Raw genomic sequence first — 20,948 nt, 5'->3', positions numbered from 1 at the left:
ATTCTTTACCTTTTGTTCCTATTTCATTATAATCTTTTCTAACCTTACAATCTTTTGGTAACATGGCAAGGTGATACATAAGTAAATTGAGATATATACTACTGTCATTTTTTATTTTATTGACTTGATCTATGAGCAATTAATATTTCTACATTTATTTAGATCTCTATTTCAGGAAAAATTTCTTTGGATTACTCTCCCTTTCCTTTCTACCTCCTCTCATCTCCTGGCCTTTCTCTCCATTCTCTGGTGCCTAAAATGACCTCACTGCCTTTTCCGTACCTGCCACCTCTTCTTTCCCGTTTTTGAAGTCTAATCCTTATCAATTTGTATGCCAGTGGCTCTAGGAGTTTTCCTCTGAAATTCCCTCCACCTGAAGAAAAATGATCTCTCCCCCATATTAGATTAAATTGTTAAATTCTTTGAGGGCTGGGACTCTCTTTTGCCTCTTTTTATATCTGCTGCACTTAACACAGAGTCTGGCATATGATGTGTGCTTAATAAATGTGGATGATTTCCTCTAGCATTTAAACTGTCCTCTTTTGCACTTATCCCATTCTTTCTCCCAGGAAGTTTTTTGTTTTGTTTTTTTCTTCTCATTGAATATCTAAGCACTTTAAAGAGCAGCATCTGCAACAACACTTAGGGATCTCCCAAGGTTTTTTAGAATGCTTTTAATATTCAAGACACTTAAACCTTAGTTGACATAAAACGAAGTGGATTGCGGTCAGGTTCATAGAAAATAATCTCCCCGGATTCCACAAAGATCTGGCAAGATCTCAGAGGCAGCTCCGCCCGCAGTCCCGCCCGAGGTATGCAAAGATGCACATCCTTCAGGCCGTCTAGTCAATTACTCGTAGTCCCCCCGCGCGGCCACTCGGAGGCAGCCAGAAGTCAGCCAGGCGGCACGCAGCTCCTCCTCCCCGGCCTCGGCCTCAGCCTAGTTCTTTACCGCTCGGTCGGGGGCGGACCCCGCCCACAAGCTATTGGGCTTTAGGAGGAGCTGAGAGCACGTACAGAGGGCGGGGGAAGTAAGAGCGAAAGCTTTCCTGGGCCGCTGCAGAGCCGAACCTCATCTTCCAAGAACCAAGACCATGGCGAGCCTGCCTCGGAAGCTGGAGCTCTTCTACGATGTGCTGTCCCCTTATTCCTGGCTGGGCTTTGAGGTGACAGTCGTTCGGGGAGCTTGCTGGGGGTTCCGCTTGAGGATTTGCAAAAGGGGCCCTCCGCGGGAGGGCACTGGGGCAAAGGTTACACTTTGCAACTTCCGGCCTCTGGACTAGTTGTTTGTCCTTAGGGGACTGGGAAAGGTGCTGAAGGTTACTGGGTAACTGGTTTCCTTGGAACCAAGTGCAGTTTATTTCCTTGCTCTCCAGAAAGATAAAATAATTCAACTAGCACTTTTCTTACCCTGAGACATAGCTATTGCCTTCCACCCCCTTAGAGCAGTGAGACTGATCCCGAGGTGACCTCTCACGCTCTCCACCCCAGTTATAATTAAGCTTATATGTTATAAATTGTAAGACCACCTCTGCCCCTGTGGACTCACCCCAACCCTCTGCTAGATAAGACAAGCTCCTAGATCCCTCACCAGAGAAATTATCCCAACCTGAACCGTGTTATCTGTGACCCTGAAAGTTTCACACCTTTACGGCCTGCTACTACTCCACAATCCTGAAAGCCACACAGACAGTCGCCAATTCTTGTCTCTCCGGCAGGTCCTTTGTCGCTATCAGAACATCTGGAATATCAACCTTCAACTGCGCCCCAGCTTCATCGCCGGAATCATGAAGAGCAGTGGTAGGGAAAATCCCAAGAAGGGGTGGTCAGTGTGAGTGCCCAGGATGGGGTTTCACAAAAGAATTCCATCGCAATCATCAGCCTTTCCTTCTAAATCCCCACTCTATAATAGGGTTTTTAAAAAGTTTTCAGCAAAGCCCTCAGCAACCCCACAAAATGGAAATTCCTTGAGGTCAGGAACTATCTTCTTTTTGTCTTTGTAGGTCCACATCCAAATACATTATCATGTATTTTGTAGTTGTTTACTAAGTTTTTACAGAAATAGATTGAATCACTGACCCACAGGGAACAAGCCACCTGCCTTGGTGCCAAAAAAAGGCAAATACATGTTGAGCGACCTCCACCATCTTAAGAACTTTTACCAGGTTCCCATCCAGCCTCCAAAGGACTTCTTCTCTGTCGTATTAGAAAAAGGTGAGTGCAGAGGGGGTGGGTAGGCAAAAGAGGGAGGAGTTATAAATTTGGGGTGAGATAACTGTCTGGGGTTACTTGTAACTGCCAGGAGAGCACGTTACAAAAGTCTGTCCTAGGCCCAATAGAGTACCTTTGACCACTGACCTTTGCAGTGTGAACTCTACCCGGCTCGCCTCCTCTGAGGCCTTCTAAGGTCTCTGGCCACAATCTCTTGAATCTATAGCTTAGTAACCGGTAGCGCACTCAAGAATAGCCACGTGTAATCTTAAAAGCCTTTATTATACCTACTCACATAATGCCCTAACTGATGACCTGACTTGTAGGTTCCCGAGTGAACACATGGTCAGAAGACCCACGTGTTCACTACCAAACTCCTTACCTCTTTTGGCTACCCATCTTGGCTTGGCCACCCAGGCTGGGAAGCCAGGGTGAAGAACGCCAGGTTAAAGAGAACTACTGCTGCCTGCAGTGGGCTTACATAGGGCCTGTGAGGTCACACACACAGCCAATCAGCGAGAGAGTCACCCATTACGAAGCTATCTCAAAATGGACAGGATCCCACATACAAGGCAGTCCTAATATCCACAGAAATTACTTCTGGGCCTCAATCTCCCCTATGCACTGTGTCCGCCCATTTAAAGGGCCCTTACAGTTACTAAAGTTGAGTAGATAGATTTTAGGATCTGTTGAAAGTTCTGGACAATATAAACAAGGAACTGTAAGAAAATATAGAAGAAATGGGGAAAATCAAAGTTTTAATATATAAGGGATGGGGGAAGATAGGAAAAACTGATTTAGAGGCAATAGGACCCAGAGGGAAAAGCTGTACTGTCAGTGAAGCAAAAGAGAGCCATTTATCTCTGTGCAATAGGAAGAAATACATAATGCTAGAATTAGTTCTAGACTGAGAATCCAGTGAAACCTAGATTAAAATCCTTCCCCTTAACATGTGGTAGGAATGTGACCCTGGACAATGTCACCACTTAACCATTGGTAGCCTCATCTGTAAATGATATTTATGTGATGATAATATCCAGAATGCTCATCTCATGTGAGGTTCCAGTGAGCTAATGCCCTTTGTAAATCTAAGTGTGCTGTATAAATCTGGACTAGTTGTTTTGTTATTAAACGCTTCTCACCCATCTCTGGCATCTTTCCCTCAGGGAGTTTGACTGCTATGCGATTCCTCACTGCTGTCAACATAGAGAAACCTGAGATGTTAGAAAAAGTGTCTCGAGAGTTGTGGATGCGTATTTGGTCACAAGTGAGTTTCTTTTTAAGTTTTTTTTTTTTTTTTCAAAAAAACATTTATTTTCTTCCCCATCTCCTCCCACCCTGTTAGAGACAAAAACAAACCAACCTTGTAAGAAAGCATAGTCAAGTACATTCCTGAAGTGCAAAAACTAGATGTGTCCTTGTGCACCCTCAGTCTATCATCTTTCTGGTGAGAAGTCCAGGTATTGTTCTATACTATCAATATTCTGGAATCATGGTTGGTCATTCCATTGTTCAGTTCATTTTAGAAAACAATTATCAAGCAAAATTTCTTATCCATTGAAAAAAATAAAAAATATAACTTTTATTACATAAACCAGTCAAAATAAATTCTCATGTTAGTCGTGTCTTTAAAAAATGATTCATATTTCAAATATTAGTTGTTTTAATAAAATGTGCAGTTCTCTGTAAGTTTATTAATTTATCAGTTCTTAAGTTTCAGAATCTTTTATTTTAAAAATATTGACATTAAAATATTTGTATTTCTTATTCACTTCATTCTGCATCAGTTTGTATAAATCATTCCATGTTGCTTCTAAATCATCTTTTTTTTTTTTTCATTTCTTATGAAACAGTAGTTTTCTTAACTCCTGGATTATACTTTCTAAAATCCCCTTCTACATGAATTCCACTCCTCTATCAAAAAGGAAATTGGATTCTTCTACCTATTTGCTTTTATGGTGGTCCATCTGATTAATTAGCACCAGTATTTCCTTGGCACCTATCTATGTCTACAGCTACATATATGCCCTAAGATTTATGTCCCTTCCCCAACCATACTCTGTTTATTACTCCTAGGATGAAGATATCACCGAACCCCAAAGCATCATGACTGTAAGTATCCCTTCTGCCCCCATTTCCCCTGACTGAGTCTGAGGTTGTTGGAGAAGGGACAAGTAGGTGGCACAGTAATACTAGGTAGAATTGAAAGACTAGAGTTCAAATTTGGCCTCAGACAGTTACTAGCTGAGTCAGCCTGGGCAAATCACTTAATCTACATTTGCCTCAATTTTCTCATCTGTAATGAGAATAATAGCATCTGCCTCCCAGGATTGTTGTAAGGATCAAATGATTCATAAGATAAATCACTTGATACAGTAAGCATCATATAAAGGTTAGTTATCATCATTATTACAAATGAAGATCTTTTTAGGTGAAACGAATATTGTGCTCTGGAGCAATAAGGTATCCAAGAAGCAGGGTACAAATGACTGGCACATAGGGAGCAGAAAGACTTAGTCAGATTCTTACTGATTGTCCAATAAAGGTCCCCAATACAAGCTCAGTTGATTTTGTTTGGGGTTTTGTTGACTCAGAATGAGTGTAAATAGAAATTATTTCTGTTCTGGACAGAAACCCTGAGGTTGCCCCTCCCAAATTAATTTTCTTTTTTTCTTTTTTGAATAGATAAAAGAGGCCATTTTTTGCCTCATTCCTTATCTAGTTTTAATCACTGAATGGATACTGCCTCAAACAGAGACTTGAGAAAAGTCTTAACTTTAAAAAGGCCAGTCTCCCACTGCATCCAAGGCCATATCCAGTCATCTTGATCTATGTCTTGTCATTGGATCCAGATGGCTCTGGTGGGCACCATTTGTTACAGGAGCCACCTGCTAGTGGCTGCTGGGGATCTAATTCTGACTAGCAAAATGAATCCCTTCATGTGAGAGGGTGATAACAATACAAGGAGACTGAGAGGCAGTTACATTCTCTGACCTCTTTCCTCTTCCTTCTTGCCTCCAATTTATTTCATTCCCAATTCACAAGCAATATTTGTGTCAGTAAAGGCTGATTTGCAATTCCTTCAAGTGTGTGATGATTCACAGCTCTGGGGGCTTTTGGAGCATCTATCTGCCCCTCTACACTTAGGCATGTCCTTAATAGTGTAAAGTCACCAGAGGCATCTGGAGAGGGAAGACTCCATCCAGCAGCTCCTTGAAGAAAAGGAAACCATGACAAGAAACCAAAGGACTAAAATCAGTGTTACTTATTGATCTGAAAGACAAGAATAACTCAAAAAATAATCTTTCTATTAGCCATAAAGAAAATGAAACCTTTCATAAAGCAAGCCTAAACAACGGATTGTATTCATTGAAGTGAGCACCTGTATTACCTCAAAACTTCAGGAAAATGAAAAGTCATTCCTCTAAAGTTTGAGAACTTTCATAAAGAAGGAAGTAGCAAACTATATTAGAAAGGACAATCCCCAAACTTGAAATTAAGAGACCTTTAATACAAAGTTTTTTGCCCTCAGGTTTTAGTTTTGTTATATGTGGAAAGGTAAGAATTAGACTAGACAAATTCTCTTTAAGTCCTGTGAAGATCCAAAGTTAAAGTCAAGGGATTAGCTATGATGTTAGGGATCTTCATAGACAACCCCCCCCCAAAAAAAATACATATACACACACTCTTATATACATATATCCTTTACTTCTGAGGTCAATAAACAAAAGTTTAGAAATAGAGGTTGACCCTCCCACCCCAACTCAACCATGGTCTGTTACCTATCTCACTTCACAGGCTGCAAAGAAAGCAGGACTTTCTGAAGAAGAGGCTAAGGATCTATTGGAAAAGTGTTCAACTGACAAAGTAAAGAATAGACTCAAAGAGACCACTGAAGCAGCCTGCAAGTATGGTGTAAGGAGCCTTTGCCTCCCTCCTTGACCCAAAATTCAACCTATGATACTTGAAGGAGTTCACAGGCCTACCTCTTAAAATGGTATCTTGCAATGTCCAACCAGTTTAAGTAACCTGAAAGACACAGGAAGAAAGGAAATGAGGGAAATGGATGGGGATAAAATTCTGGTATGAGAGGGATCAATATTGAGACAGAAAGTCAAAGACTTTCCTATCTCTTGCACTGATATTGGGTCTTCCACCCCCACTTCCCTTAATCAATCTAAGTTAGCATTAACTCCCACCCTTCAGGGTCTTCTTCCTTGCCTTTTCTATACTGTACTGTGGTCACTTTTTCTCCAGGCCTTTGGGCTGCCCACTCTAGTGGTCCACATAGATGACAAATCCCACATGCTTTTTGGTTCTGACAGGATGGAGCTGCTGGCCTACTTATTAGGTGAGTTGGAGACACTTTCCTTTACCATCTTACTCTACTACCTGCCAAATTTATCACTTAGGAAAACCACAGAGAATACAGGTATTCTTGAGCAAGTTTTAATTAAATTTCCAAGAAATAGAGCTTTGTACAGAAAACTTCAAATAGGAATAGGCTCTATCTTAAGAAGCAGAAGTAATCTCTATTGTAAGGAAACCATGTACATTATAGACAGAGCCTTGTGCAGGGCACTTCAAGAAGTAATAGGCTCTGCTGAGTGAAATGAGCAGAACCAGAAGATCACTATACACTTCAACAACAATACTGTATGAAGATGTATTCTGATGGAAGTGGATATCTTCAACATAAAGAAGATCCAACTCACTTCCAGTTGATTAATGGACAGAAACCGATACACCCAGAGAAGGAACACTGGGATGTGAATGTAAATTGTTAGCACTACTGTCTATCTACTCAGGTTACTTATACCTTTGGAATCTAATACTTAATGTGCAACAAGAAAATTGGATTTACACACATATATTGTATCTAGGTTATACTGTAACACTTGTAAAATGTATGGGATTGCCTGTCATCTAGGGGAGCGAGTAGAGGGAAGGAGGGGAAAATCTGGAAAAATGAATACAAGGGATAATGTTATAAAAAAAAATTACTCATGCATATATATTGTCCAAAAATGTATAATTATAAAATTAATTTAAAAAAAAGAAGTAATAGGCTCTATTTTAAGAAGTAGAAGTAACCTCTATTGTGAGGAAACTGTGTACATTATAGAAGATATGGAGAAGCCAACTTCTCCTTAAACCACGAATGACCCCATCCAATTATTCCCTGGGTTCTTGTGGACAAGAGAAAGGATGAAGGAAGAGAATGGATAGTTTACTTTGCCCAAGCCCCAGGACCACACTTCCTCTAGAACTATATATATATAGAAGGTATCTGGTTTTCTTCTTCCAGGAGAACAGTGGCTGGGCCCGGTGCCCAGCACTGTGAAGGGCAAGCTCTAAGCAGTTTAGTTACTGCTCATTCCTAGGAGTCTGTTCCTTCCTCCCTACAACATCCATGTCATGGAATCCAGCATGCTGGGACTCTGCATTCTGTCTTTTCAAGTTTGGAGGAAATATGGTATGACATCCTGAACTTTCAGCTCTGGGCTTGTCCTGGTCCTTCTGCTCACAAGTGCCTTAGGTAGAGCCCAAGCCTTCATTGTTTCAACCAAATAAACTCCCCACTGGGGAAAACACTTGTGTGCCTGTCACTATTCAGGTGTATTTTGTGTATTCTTGATTCTCTATCTATTCTCTGGATTTAATGAAAAAAAGTTCCCTCTGCAACTTCCTAACCTTTGAGCATAAAATATATAGGAGAGAGATGATTTCATTAATAGAATGAGGGAGAGAGGAGCAAGTTTTGGTGAAACCCAAAGTTTGGTGGGGGAAGGAAGAGGTAAAAAGGAAAAGAATAGGGTTTCCCTTGGTCCTCTCTCCAAAAAAAAAAAAAAAAAAAAAAAAAAAAAGAAATCCAGAGGCCCTTCAAAAGTGAAAGATGAATAATAGCTCAATGACAATAACAACTCTATGCCTATCATTTCTCTACTGACCTATTCAGAATAGTATTCCACGTGTACCTAACCTTTTAAGTTTTACAAAGCCTTTTTAACTCTTATCAATCCAGTGAGATAATTAATCTGTTATTTTTTACATTTTCTATTGAGGAAAATAAGGTTCAATAATTAATTTACCCTCAGGAAAAAGGGGGGGGGAAATTTACTAAGCACCTATTGTGTGCTAAGCACTTTGCAAATTTATCATTTTATTATCCCAACAATTCTAGGTGAATGCTAGTAACCCATATTCTTATGCAAATATCCCATGAATATTTTGAGAACTCTGCTCATTTTTCATAGTTCATATGCATCCAACCTAGAAAACCATGGTACCACCAGGCATTCTATGCCCACTCCCCCCATACAAAGTAATCTGTTTATAATGATAACAGAGAAAATCTTGGTAAAAGAGGGAAAAAGGCATTAATCTTTTCATTAAACTCTTTATGCCCTTTATCCCCAGGATCCAAAGGCTAACCAAACGCCCTTAAAGAACAAAAGACAGAAAGAAAGCACTATGTGATCTACAGTATGCCCCACATACTTCATTCCAGCATCACTGGCTCCTCTCTATTCTGCCAACATAACACTCCATTCCCTGGCATCGTGCCTGGAATGCCCTCCCCAATTTCTTTCAGAACTTGTAGAAATTCTTCCTGGTCCTTCCCAGAACTGCACTGTATTAATTTTGTATATATACTTGTTACTACATAGGGTTGCCCTCACCAGAATGAAAACTCCCTAAAGGCAGAGGTGGTTCTCTTTTTGCTTTATGTCCCCAGTATGTCCCCAGGCATATACAATCAGAACCTAATAAACTTTTGTTGATTGATTAATAGCACCTTTTTTTATCAACACCAAAAAAAAAAAAAAAAAATGAAAACAAAGTGCCTGGGAGAGAACTGAATAAATTATAATATAGTAATATAATGGAATATTATTATGCCATAAGAAACAAATGATATGAGCAATTTAGAAAATCATAAAACAATTTGTATGAACTTAATAAACAGTTAAAAATAAACAGAATCTGATGTTTAACAACAGTATTATATGGAACCCAAAATAATATAGTCTTAGACTTTGTTAAGAAAAGTATAATAACCAGGAATATGAATACTTCCTCTTTCTGTACTCTGCTGTGGCGGAATTATATCTAGACTATTATTTTTAATTTAAGAAGAATGTTGAAAAACTAGAGAGTGTCCAAAGGGAAGCAATCAAGATGGGTTGAGTGTCTTGAGATCACATTATATCAAGATCTATGGAAGGAAGTCAGGATAGTTATCCAAAAGAAGACTCAGGGAAGATAGTATGATTATTTTCAAGTATTTCAAACATTGTCATGAAAGATGGATTAAAATTGTTCTAATTGGCCCCAGAAGGAGAACCAAAGACAAGAGATGGAGGTTTAAAGGAAGCAAATTTAAACCTAATTATTAAAAAAAAAAAAAAAAAAAAAAAAAAAAAACCAACTTTCTAACAATTAGTGGAATGAGCCACCTCAGCAATAATGGATTGCCATTAATGGATTTTAATCAGTGGTTGGATGATCATTTGTTGGGTATATTCTGATAAGGATTTCTTCTGGGCATAAATTGTACTACATGGCCACTAAGACATCCTTCCACTCCATGAAATTCTGTGAACCAGGAAAAAAAAATTTCCATTGACTTTGTTGTTATTCAGTCATTTCAGTCATGTTCTACTCTTCATGACCCCATTTGGGATTTTCTTCACAAAGATACTGGAGTGATTTGCCATTTCCTTCTCCAGTTCATTTTACAGATGAGAAAACTGAGGCAACAGGTGATTTTTACCAGGGCTAGCCATCTGGCAAGTATCTAAGGCAAGATTTGAACTCAGAAAGATGAGTTCTCCTGACTCCCAGGCCTGCACCCTATTCACTGGACCACCTAGCTGCTTGACAATGACTACAATAATGTAAATGAAAAGAACAATAAAATGAGGTCAAATGTTATGTAATTGTCTCTAACTAATCCTAGTTAATTTCAGACACAGTGACTGAGCTTATTGGCTTTGCTAAACCAATTTCATTGTCAAAAAGAAAGGCCTGTGTGTGTGTGTGTGTGTGTGTGTGTGTGTGTGTGTGTGTGTGTGTGTTACAATAAGTAGGATCTATGTCATATCTAGAAATTACTGAAATGCTGAAAAAATCAAAACAGTCTCAAAATCAGAATAAGTTAGATGAGATATGAGATGGCTCTCTGGGACTGGGAAGGAGAGGAATGCTGGTGAAAATTTTTATGATGTTTTTAAAAAAAAGACCAATATAATTTATTTAAAATAAATAAGCAACAGAAATAGAAGCCCTTGATTGAGTAATGGCTTGTCCCAATGTAAATATCCAAGATCGTTTGTCATCCTGAAATGTAGGATTTCTCCTTCTCAAGTGTTTGTTCCTTCTCATCCCAAGTTGCCTGTCACCATCTCTGTGCCCTCCAGCCTCCACCTCTCAAGTTCGCATCCCTATAATGGGCTGTTTATACTGTATCTTACCAGGACCCAGATCTAAGTGACCCACCAGCCACCTTCATGCCATTCTACCTGCATGAACACCACCTAACTCTTTGCTTACCATTTGCCTATCTCTGAGAATAGTAATCAAACCTTAATGACCATTTCTAGAAAGAACAGTCTGCTCAAGTCCCACTCAAAGTAACCTTTCTTGATTATCATGTTCTGTTCTCTCCTAGCTCAGATTGTATTTACTTCTCTATTCACATGTTGCACCGCCAGTCCTTCGAAGAAGATTGCAGTATTTTCCTTTTTGTCTTTAAATTCCCAGCACCTAGTGTAGTGTTTTACCTGAACAGGAACAAGGCTGCTGCTGTATTCAGTTAAATTTATTTCCAATTCAAAATGATCACCCGAGGAATAAGTATATACTTGAAGCCTGTCACTGTACCACTTTATGAAGGCTTATGGGTGATTCTGAATACCAAAACGCCCCAATCCTTACCGGTGTGATCCTACCTGGCTCCAAACCCTACGGGGAGAACCCTAGTAAGAAGCAAACACCGACGGTCGGAACACATGGACGGCGCTATTTCTCAGGGGGGGGTGAGGAAAGCCTCGCAGGGCCGCCGCCCCCGACCCCGCGCCCCGTGCTCATCTAGCGGGCTGATGACCTCCCAGCAGCGGCCTCGCAGGCGGCCGCACAGCGGCAGCAGGAGCCCAGGGCAGGGCCTGCAGGTAGTGGCTCCTCCTCCCGGCCTCCGGTCGCTAGGCTCGAGACCTCCCCTTCTCCCAACCAGGGCCGCCCATCGCCGGGGGCGGATCCCACCAGGAACCTATTAGTTGGAAGGAGCGGTAAAGAGCACAACTGCCCCCCCCCCCATAAAAAAAAAAAGGAAAAAAAAGAAAGGAAACGAGCTTGGGTGGGCGGCTACGGTAGCCGCAGTGCGCCCACAGTAGCCGCAGTGCGCCCACGGTATCCGCAGCGCGCCCCTGGTCTGCCGGGAGTCGCCACCATGGCGGGCCTGCGGAGGAAGCTGGAATTCTTCTACGATTTGCTGTCCCCTTATTGTTGGCTGAGCTTCGAGGTGACGCTCTGCCGCGGCGGAGGGAAAGGGGAACTTGAGGAGTGGGCTGAGGGCCGAGAGCCCGGCGGGGGAGAAGGGCGCCGGGCAGTCCCGGACCCACTCTGATTCCCAGCTTCCCGGAGCCTGCCTTTGTAGTAGGAGAGGGAGAGAGGGCGGAGAGGTGACAGAGATAAAAGCAGAGGGGTGGCGTCTCCATCCCCAGTCCTGAAATAAAAAGAAAAATCTGGGAATCTAGCGAGCCTGCCCCTCCCCTTGCCGGTCTCTATTCCTAGCTGACTCCCTGCCTTTACCGACAGAGCCTCCCTCCACATCACAAAGACAGCCCCAATCTCCCCGGATCTCTCTCGATGAGAGGGAAAGCCAGTCCCCAGCCAGGAGAAGGGATGGGCTCCCCAGCCCCGGCCAGACAACGAACTCACAGAGACTGAAATAGACAGTCCAACTTGAAGTGAGAGGGTGGCCCGGCCCTGCTGTCCCACGTGGCCCCCGGAGCCGGGGTTGGGAACGTCCCAGTTTCAATGTCCCTTTTGAAAGCCCCCGGCGCATCTCACGGTCATTCTGGTCTACTCCTGCAGGTCCTGTGTCGATATCAGAACATCTGGAACATCAACCTGCAGCTGCGCCCAACTTTCCTGGCAGGGATAATGAAAGACAGTGGTATGGAGGAATTCCTAGGGAAAGTGTGTGATAGAGAATCCAAAGGTGCTGTAAACAAAACAGAAACAAAACCCCACAGGGTCAGCCCAAAGGATCTGGGCCCTGTGGCTTCCTCTCCTTTCTGACCCCAGCTATAAAATGCCCCCCTTTGACTTCTGAAAGCGGTGTTCTGTCCCCAGAAGCTTCCATGGCTAACAGAATGGAAATTCCTTGAGGACACCCGACAATGTTTCTTTGTCACTCCACAGATTAGACTTAACCTTACACGAAAGAGGTATATGATATATGTTCATAGAATTGAATTAAATAACTCCCCCGCAGGGAACCTACACCCTTTACTTGTACCTCAAAAAAATAAATACCTGAGTCAGGAACTCCAGTACATGGCGAAGTTTTACCAAGTTCCCCTTGTGATTCCCAAGGACCCTCGAGGAGTGATCATAGATAAAGGTGAATACCTTGTGCAGACCATGGAGGGAAGGGTGGGAAGGCACAACAGGCCAAGGGGCTAGAAAGAGGAAATGGCAGAGCAGAAGCAAGTCCTGCTGACTAGGGCTTAGCCAGAAGGGCACTAGGAGATACTGGGCAGTAAAGAAAACATGTCTAAGCAAGGGGAGAACTTCAGAGACTTAGATGGACAGGCTCGAATAAAACAAGGGATTGTAGAAAAATAGAAAAGAAAGGGAAAGAATATAGAAGGGATGCCTGACAGTAAGAAAACTTGCTTCCAGTGAACCTAGAGAGGAGAATAACTAGTGAAAAAAACAGGAAAGTCCATTTAATAAATAGTATATAATATTTATAATTGGATAATTATATAATATGTAATGTACATCCTATATAGGAAAGAAAGGAAATAATGTCATAGGAAAAGAGTTAGTAGGTTGTGGCAAAGGTGTTTCTGGACTGGAAGTCTACAGACCTGGCTTCAAATCCTTCCTCTTAACACAGAATTAACACCATAGTAGGGGTTGTAATCATGAGAAAGTCACTGGGCCTCTCTCTGAGTCTGTTTCTTCATCTGTAAAATGGGGATACCTAAAATTTACCTCACGGTGGTGCTGTGAGATTAAGAATGTGGTGATGAGCTTGGGAAATCTTAGAATGCTATACAAATCTGTAGTTATTGTTGTTATGATTATTACTCACTTCCCACACAGCTCTGGCTTCTTTCCTTTAGGGAGCCTGGATGCCATGCGATTCCTCAGTTCTGTCGAAATGGAGAACCCTGAGATGTTGGAGAAAGTGTCTAGAGAGCTGTGGATGCGTGTCTGGTCACAGGTGAGGTGCTCAGAGATTCTTCACCTCTCCAACTTCTGGGTTCTACTCTAAAATCTCCCCCCTTTGGTTAGTAAACGTGTCCAATTCTTGTGACTCTTTGTCTTTAGAATGTTCCATCAGATTGATTTACATAGGGCCAATGTCCATATCTATAGACAAGGCCTCTCAACAGGCCTTGTCAGTTTTTCTCTTGACTCTCCAACTCTGCCTTCTACCCATTACTCCCAGGATGAAGACATCACGGAACCCAGGAGCATCCTGATTGTAAGCATCTCATGTCCCCTAACCAAAACCCAAGGTTGTTGGGAGAACAAATGAGGGTCATTTTCTTGGGTAGAAGACAGCACTGTGCTCTAGGGTTATATGTGTCTGAGAAACAGGATACAAATGATTGAAGGGTAGGGGTCTGGAAGGCTTGGATGGAGGAGATACCAATAGCAAATTTTTGTCTGATGAAACACAAATCACAATTGAAATATCATTTGAAAAGAGACCTCAGTGGTAAAAAGAGGAAAAAGGCAATGGAGTGTGTAGGAGAAGGAAGACATTCAGCATCATTTTGGAGGAAGGGATGTTCATTATGTTAAAAGTTCTAATAAACAACCTTCCTTTTTACATGGAAAATCTGAAGGCAATAACACAAGAAATCAAATATAAAATTAGTATTACCTATTGGTCTGAAAGACAAACAAGAATAACTCAAAACAGTAATCTTCCTATTGGCCAAAAAAAAAAAAGGAGAATGAAAGCTTTCATAAAGCAAGCCTAAATAACTGATTATATTCATTAAATATATATTCATATTGTGTGTATACACACACACACACACACACACACACACTATTCCTTGATGTCTGTGGCCAGAAAAAGTTCAGATCCAGAATTTAATCCTCCTACCCCACTTTACTATGGTCTTTTATATACATCAATTTTGCAGGCTGCAGAGAAAACAGGACTTTCTGAAGAACAAGCGGGGTTTCTTCTGAAAAAGTGTTCCACTGAAGAGGTGAAGCAGAAGCTAAGAGACACTACAAATGAAGCCTGTGGACATGGGGTGAGGAGTCCCATAACCCCAAACCCAGCTCATGATCCTTGAAAACACCAGATAAGGAATTCTAATATACATTAGAATTTATTCCCACAAACTTACCTTCCCAGTATAATATTTGCCTGTTTTTAAGCAGTATCAGCCACCTTATAAATCCATAGAAAGAAGGGAAAGAAAGAAAATAGGGATAAAAGGGATGAGATAAAGAGACTGTTAGAGACAAAAAGAGAATCTCTTGCCTGTCTCCTGTGTGATCCTTTGCCACTTGCATCAATCCCATCTCAACTTCCCTTTGTCAATCTAAGGCAAGATTGACTCCCAATCTTCAGGGTTCTCTTCCTTGTCTTTTCTGTATTGTACTTTGATCACTCTTTCTCCAGGCCTTTGGGCTACCCACTATAGTGTTCAACGTGAATAAAAAATCCCACATGCTTTTTGGTTCTGACAAGCTGGAGCTGCTGGCCTATCTACTAGGTGAGTTATAGTCATTTTCCCTTACTATTGTTAAGATATTCCTTACCCCATAATCTTGCTTACCTGCCAGACTTACTGCTAAGAAAGAGCTCAGAGGAAGCAGATATTCATTCTTAAGCAACAAGCTTTGATTTAATTTCCAAGAGGCAGAGCCTCGTCCTGGACACTTCAAATGAGAACAGGGCTCTGTCTTAAAAAGTGGAAACCATCTCTGTTGAGAGAACACCATATGTATTGTAGAAAATATAGAAAAACCATCTATTCCCTAAAACCAAAAATGACCCCTTCCAAGAATTCCCTGTGTCCTTGTGGGCAAGAGAAAGGAAAAGAATAATGGGCAGAATGCTTGACCAGGACCTGGGGACTCCCTTCTTTAAGAACCATCTGTAGAAGGTGCATGGTTTTTTCCATCCAGGGGAACAGTGGCTGGGCCCAGTACCCAAAACTGTGAAAGGCAGACAAACTCTCATCAATTGAATAGAAGGAGAAGCTGCCCAACGCTAGGAGCCAGGCCCTTCCCTCCCCCTCCCCATGCTCCCTTCATGGACTCCAGTATGCTAGGGTTCTTCAGTCCCATATTTTCATATTTGTGAGAAAAAGATATAGTATTCTGAACCTACAACCCTGAGATCTCCCTATTCCTTTTGCTCACAAGTACCTTAGGTAGGGCTGCAACCTTTACTGTTACAACAAAATAAACTCCCCAGTGGGGAAGAGCTTTGTGTGTCACTAATTCTGGTGTGTTTTGTGTATTCTTGATTCCGTGTCAATACTTAATTCTGCTCTGAAGTTTATAAAAAAGATCTGCTCAACTCACATATCAGGGGAAGGAGCCAAGTGGGAAAAAGAAAAAAATCACTCATTGTATGAAATTGAAAACCAGAGGAAAAGCTTGAAGTAGTAACGTCCAAAATCTTACAGCTAATCTGCAGCAAAGCCAAGGCTTTGAACATATGCTGCCTGTCTTTTGAATATCCTCACTGGTGGCAAATTTTTGTTCTTCAGAATTGACTTAAGTTGTGGAAATAGACAAAAATAGACAAAAATACACATTTGTAATTCATCTTCTGAAATACTACTAGATAATACTAGCTTTGGTCCACCATGAGTTTGACTCATTTGGTATTACTTATCATTGATTTATCGCTGTCCTTCCTTCTTGAAAAGGACCAAAACTTCCTCACTTATGTTAGAGTTAAGTTACGGCATGTCCGACTGTGGCTGATCAGACTAATATGAATTCTTAATACTTTGACACAGGTCGGACACAAATAGTCCATGTGAACATTTGGGGTGGATTCTCCAATTTTGCCCATGTCCCATTTCTTCTGAGCTAATCCAATTCTGCTTTGCTCATAGAGCACAGCCCCTTCTCTGAGAAGGGTACACCATGTTGGGCCTGTGCCAATGTCTACCATGTCATGCAGTCAATCCTAATTTTTTTTTTCTGAGACAACTGGGGTTAAGTGACTTTCCCAGTCACACAGCTAGTATGTGTTAAGTGTCTGAGGCCAGATTTGAACTCAGGTCCTCCTGAATTCAAGGTTGGTACTTTATCCACTATACCATACAGCTGCCCCAATCAATTCTAAATCTTGAGAGCCCTTGAGTGACGCTTTTTTTCTGACCACCAGAAGAACTGAAACCGGGCCAACTGTACAGAGCAGAATTAAGCCATGTCTGATACTTGATTGTATTCAGGAAATGAATACTTTGAGCTACGGTGACCAGGACTCAGAAGTAAGTTGGGAATTGATTGGCACTTAGCCAAAGGAACCAAATGATATTACTGATGAAATATGAATAGTGATTGTAAGATCATAGTATCACGGGGCTGGGAAGAGTCATAGAAACCATTTAGTTTAACCTATATCTAAACAGAAACTTCCTCTACGACATATATTATAAATTGTCAGGCAGGTTTGAAGAGAAGTCTAGATGATGGAGAATCCATTCCTTTCCAAAACATCCCTTTCCTCTTTTTTTTTTTTTTTAAATCTATAATTCTTAAGATTGTTTTCCTTACCTCTGTTTCTCCAATAGCTACTCATTGCTTCTATCTCTGCTCTTAGGGTTGAGCAGAAAAAAAGTCTAATGCTTCAAAAGCATAACAGTATTTTGAATACTTAATGACAGCTAACATGATTCCTCTAAAGTTTCCTCTCTCTAGACTTATCACTAGAATCTTCATTTTATATCTGCTTGCCCATTTTGGTATAACATGCAGATCTTCATCTAGTTTCTGTCAAATTCCTTTCTAGTTATACCAGCAATTTTTGTGAAAGATTAAGTTCTTGTCCTAAAACCTTGGATCTTTGAGTTTATCAAACACTATGGCTATTTATACTGTATGTTGTGTACCTGACCTATTTCACTGATCCACTACTCTGTCTTAAGCAGTATCACATTGTTTTTATTTCATTTTTTGCAGGGAGAGGTGAGGATCAGAATTAAATAACTTGTATTAGTAAGAGTCAGAGGTCAAATTTGGGTTCAGGTTTTCCTGACTCCAAGACTGGTGCTCTATCCACTGTGCCTTCTAGCTGCCTCTATTTGTGATTATTTCTCCTTTGGAATACGATTTAAGATCTAGTACTGCTAGGCCAGCTTCATATGACTATAGATAGCTTTGATTTCTCCTGAAAACTACATATTTTATATCCTTTTACAATCAATCAGTTAGAGAATGGTTCTTAGTTTTTATAAATTTACTTGCTTACTTCCTTAACCTTACAGTCTTAATTGATGGCATCATGCTGGAGAAAGTTCATAGGGATATGAAGAATGTGGTACTGTGTTCAGATAAGGCTGAATCTTTGTTGTCTATCTGAAAATTTATGTGGAATCCAGAGAGAAATGTAATAAATATGCAAAACGTCTTTCAACATCTAAAAATTCATGCTGTATTAAAAAAAAAAAAAAACTCACCTCCTCCAAAAAAACCTTTTTTTTTTTTTTTTTTAATTTATGTCTGCTTGGTCTGGTCTTTAGGTCCCTTAAACATTCTGGTTATCTTCCTCTGGATATGCTCCAACTTGTGAATTTCTTTCCTAAAATGCAGCCAATCACATCTGCAAATTAGGAACCCTAATGCATATAAGGTTGTTATTTGTCTGGACCTGCAAACTTAGGCATTCATAAATCCAGTTGCTGAATTGTTGCTATTTATTTTTTTGATCAATCCTTCCCATATTATCTTTCTTGATGGGAAAATAATAAAGAACAATAGGAGGTGAGTGATTTTTTCCTTTTGTTCTTTATTGATATTAAAATGTTCTTTCTGAGCAGTGGCATTGTTGGGGTGCAGGGGCACCCCCAAAATACATTGGAGTTCTAACCAGTGTCATTGGTGTTCCAAAGAATTTGGAAGCTTAGATCATTTCTAAGTCAAGAGGCAAAGTTTTATTATAATTGTAACACCAAGTAAAAGTGGGCAAAAGAGGGAGATAGCAAAGAGAAGAGAGCTAAAAGATAAATTTTTAGGGATTTGGGAAATATAGAACAAAGAATAAAGCAGGGTAAATGATGTCATTGGGATTGGGGTTCACATGATTGGTGGAAAGCTTGGTAATGGGCGCAAACAAGGACCCTCTTTCTTCTTTCATGAAACCAAGAGACATTTATTGTCTGAGTCCAGGTGTGAGATAGCAGCTCAGACTCTTGGAAGACAAACCAGACATCCTTGAAGAATAGTTTGGTGAAATAAGGAGATCAGCCCAACTCCCTTTCTTTCCTACAAGGTTGTGCCAAATCATTCCCAATAGCTACATCTCTAAGGTGCCTCCATCATTCCCAAGCCAGATGACCTAAGGTTTCTGGAAAAGTATTAGAGTCTCTATTATTGGAGTTTGTACTACTTCAAAATGACCCTACTTATTCTTGTTCAAATTCAAACATAAATTTTAAAAAGTCCCTTCTTGTATAATTTTTCATAAAACATCATTTTGTACATAGAATCTTACTGTTACAAAAGACTGGAAATCACCTGGTAAAACCTTCATTCCAAAGTACATATCCTTTTTCATTTTATAGTTCTCTGATTACATCTTACACAACAGCTGCAACAGACCGAATCTCAGAAACAGATATTTCTGTAAATGGGAATTTTGCATAGTTGTGATATAACTGTCATTCTGTGAGGAGGCTTGATTATGAAAAACTGTTGATTGTGTTAACTTGAGAGAAACTGACAGTACAGAGAGAAAGAACTAAGATAACTTCTTTCTTGAGAGAAATTACTTTAATTTCTATCTTGTGAAGAAACAAGAGTTATTGAAAAGAGACTGCTTGACATCCTCAGAGAGCTGAATAAGATTTTGTTTCCAACATTTAGAAGTCAAAAATGCCAGTGATGGTTAGAAGTGGTTGTCACATATGATATTTCATTAATAATTATATATTTAGCTTATTGTTTATGACTCTTAATAAATTGCATAGTCAAGAACCTTTGTTTAAGCCTAAGGAATTGGAGTAAGGGGCGAGAAGTAATAAAGAAGAAAAAAAAAACTTAGGGAAAAGAAGTTTCTCTAGTCTATTAAAGAAATAAAATTGAATAACTACAGAGCTAAGTAATTATTAAGAGAAGTTGTAATTTTGGGAATTGATGAAAAAATACCAAATTGCTTTGGAACCTGAAGAATAAAGAAGAAAATTAAGCTAGTGGCAGATAGAGAGGTAATCATCCCATGAAAACTGCATGTAGGAATATGAAAATGGTAAGTAGGCTAAGCAAGTAGTTTAGTGAACAAGCATTTCATTATAGATTGACTATGAAAATTGACTATGAAAAATTGTCAGGAAGCACCAAAATCCGAGATAGGTATGTGAAGGGAGAAAGGGAGCATTTATTAAGCCTTTACAATGTGTCAGACACCTTGCTAAGCACTGGGGATTCATATGAAACACACAATATTGCCTTAGCCTCAAGAAATCTTAGATGGATGGCATTCATTAGATGGAAGAAGATCACACATTGATATTAGAAAAACAAGGGGGGGGGCAGCTAGGTGGTACAGTGGATAGAGCACCAGTCCTGAATTCAGAAGGACCCGAGTTCAAATCTGGTCTCAGACACTTAACACTTCCTAGCTGTGTGACCCTGGGCAAGTCACTTAACCCCAGCCTCAGAAAAAGAAAAAAAAAGAAAAAGAAAAATAAGGGACTTTGAGAGGAGAATGCAGAGAGTAGCATATTTGCCGGGTTCCTAGCAAGATAACAATGGTGGTAGTGATGATGATGATGATGATGATGATGATGATGATGATGATGATGATGATGGTGTTTTCTATGTGCCAGGAACTGTGCTGAACACTTTATAATTTTTAATCTCATTTGATTCTCACAAAACCCCCAAGAAGTAGATGCCCATATCACCCCCCTCTGATGAGGAAACTGAAGCAAACAGGGTAAAAGTAATTTGTCCAGAATTCCACAACTAGTGAATGCTGAGGCTGGATTCTTACCTGTCAGAGAAAGGAGCCAGGAATGGATAACTATTTTTTGATGGAGTGGAGAAGATTGGAGACAAAAGACAGGATGGAATACTACATTACAATATAGCCAATGTACCTTAGTAAAATCATTAATAAAGTGGAGATTGAATGGAGGAGTGCCACCTGGGTGATAAAAGCAGGAGAGCATGGTTTATTAAAATCTGCTCGAAGGGATTAGGAATGTTTATTCTGTAGAAAAGAAGACAGATATAATAGTTATCTTGAAGTGCTTGGAAAATGGATCGAATTTGTTCTGTTTGGC

The 20,948-nt window shown here is 40.4% G+C and overlaps 2 protein-coding genes and 1 long non-coding RNA gene across 7 annotated transcripts; 2 read left to right on the top strand and 1 right to left on the bottom strand.

Moving 5' to 3' along the window:
- Positions 1-985: 985 nt before the first annotated feature.
- GSTK1 (glutathione S-transferase kappa 1) lies at positions 986-7,823 on the top strand. Its single transcript, XM_074267685.1, has 8 exons — positions 986-1,166; positions 1,719-1,800; positions 2,086-2,214; positions 3,378-3,478; positions 4,288-4,323; positions 6,010-6,126; positions 6,469-6,562; positions 7,520-7,823. The coding sequence occupies exons 1-8, from the start codon at positions 1,095-1,097 to the stop codon at positions 7,567-7,569; spliced, it is 681 nt and encodes a 226-aa protein (XP_074123786.1). The 5' UTR covers positions 986-1,094; the 3' UTR covers positions 7,570-7,823.
- LOC141542948 (uncharacterized) lies at positions 3,468-6,469 on the bottom strand. The gene is made up of 2 exons (XR_012482279.1): positions 6,198-6,469; positions 3,468-5,423 (listed from the first exon to the last, which is right to left on the bottom strand). It is a non-coding gene; the product is annotated as an uncharacterized LOC141542948 (long non-coding RNA).
- A 3,443-nt stretch (positions 7,824-11,266) lies between the features above and the next one.
- On the top strand, positions 11,267-15,927 carry LOC141542945 (glutathione S-transferase kappa 1-like). 5 transcript variants are annotated; one of them, XM_074267681.1, is made up of 8 exons: positions 11,267-11,384; positions 12,310-12,391; positions 12,713-12,841; positions 13,572-13,672; positions 13,901-13,936; positions 14,610-14,726; positions 15,101-15,194; positions 15,610-15,927. In XM_074267681.1, the coding sequence occupies exons 1-8, from the start codon at positions 11,316-11,318 to the stop codon at positions 15,669-15,671; spliced, it is 690 nt and encodes a 229-aa protein (XP_074123782.1). In that variant the 5' UTR covers positions 11,267-11,315; the 3' UTR covers positions 15,672-15,927. The 5 variants fall into 5 exon arrangements, with proteins under 5 accessions (XP_074123782.1, XP_074123784.1, XP_074123781.1 ...); XM_074267680.1 differs by lacking the exon at positions 11,267-11,384 and adding an exon at positions 11,606-11,734; XM_074267683.1 differs by lacking the exon at positions 11,267-11,384 and adding an exon at positions 11,428-11,501 and having other exon boundaries at positions 12,310-12,841.
- The last annotated feature ends 5,021 nt before the right edge of the window (positions 15,928-20,948 follow it).

Source organism: Sminthopsis crassicaudata, chromosome 5, assembly GCF_048593235.1.
Source record: "Sminthopsis crassicaudata isolate SCR6 chromosome 5, ASM4859323v1, whole genome shotgun sequence".
NCBI classification, from domain to species: Eukaryota; Metazoa; Chordata; class Mammalia; order Dasyuromorphia; family Dasyuridae; genus Sminthopsis; species Sminthopsis crassicaudata.
This window is presented reverse-complemented; position numbering and strand designations above follow the sequence as displayed.

Bases quoted from the DNA above. Each gene is read 5' to 3' on its own strand.
- LOC141542945 (XM_074267680.1), top strand. From the start codon at position 11,663: ATGGCGGGCCTGCGGAGGAAGCTGGAATTCTTCTACGATTTGCTGTCC. The intron at 11,735-12,309 runs GTGACGCTCTGC...CTACTCCTGCAG, and splicing joins ATTGTTGGCTGAGCTTCGAG to GTCCTGTGTCGATATCAGAA. The intron at 12,842-13,571 runs GTGAATACCTTG...TCTTTCCTTTAG, and splicing joins AGGAGTGATCATAGATAAAG to GGAGCCTGGATGCCATGCGA.
- GSTK1 (XM_074267685.1), top strand. From the start codon at position 1,095: ATGGCGAGCCTGCCTCGGAAGCTGGAGCTCTTCTACGATGTGCTGTCC. The intron at 1,801-2,085 runs GTAGGGAAAATC...ACTGACCCACAG, and splicing joins CGGAATCATGAAGAGCAGTG to GGAACAAGCCACCTGCCTTG. The intron at 3,479-4,287 runs GTGAGTTTCTTT...TATTACTCCTAG, and splicing joins GGATGCGTATTTGGTCACAA to GATGAAGATATCACCGAACC.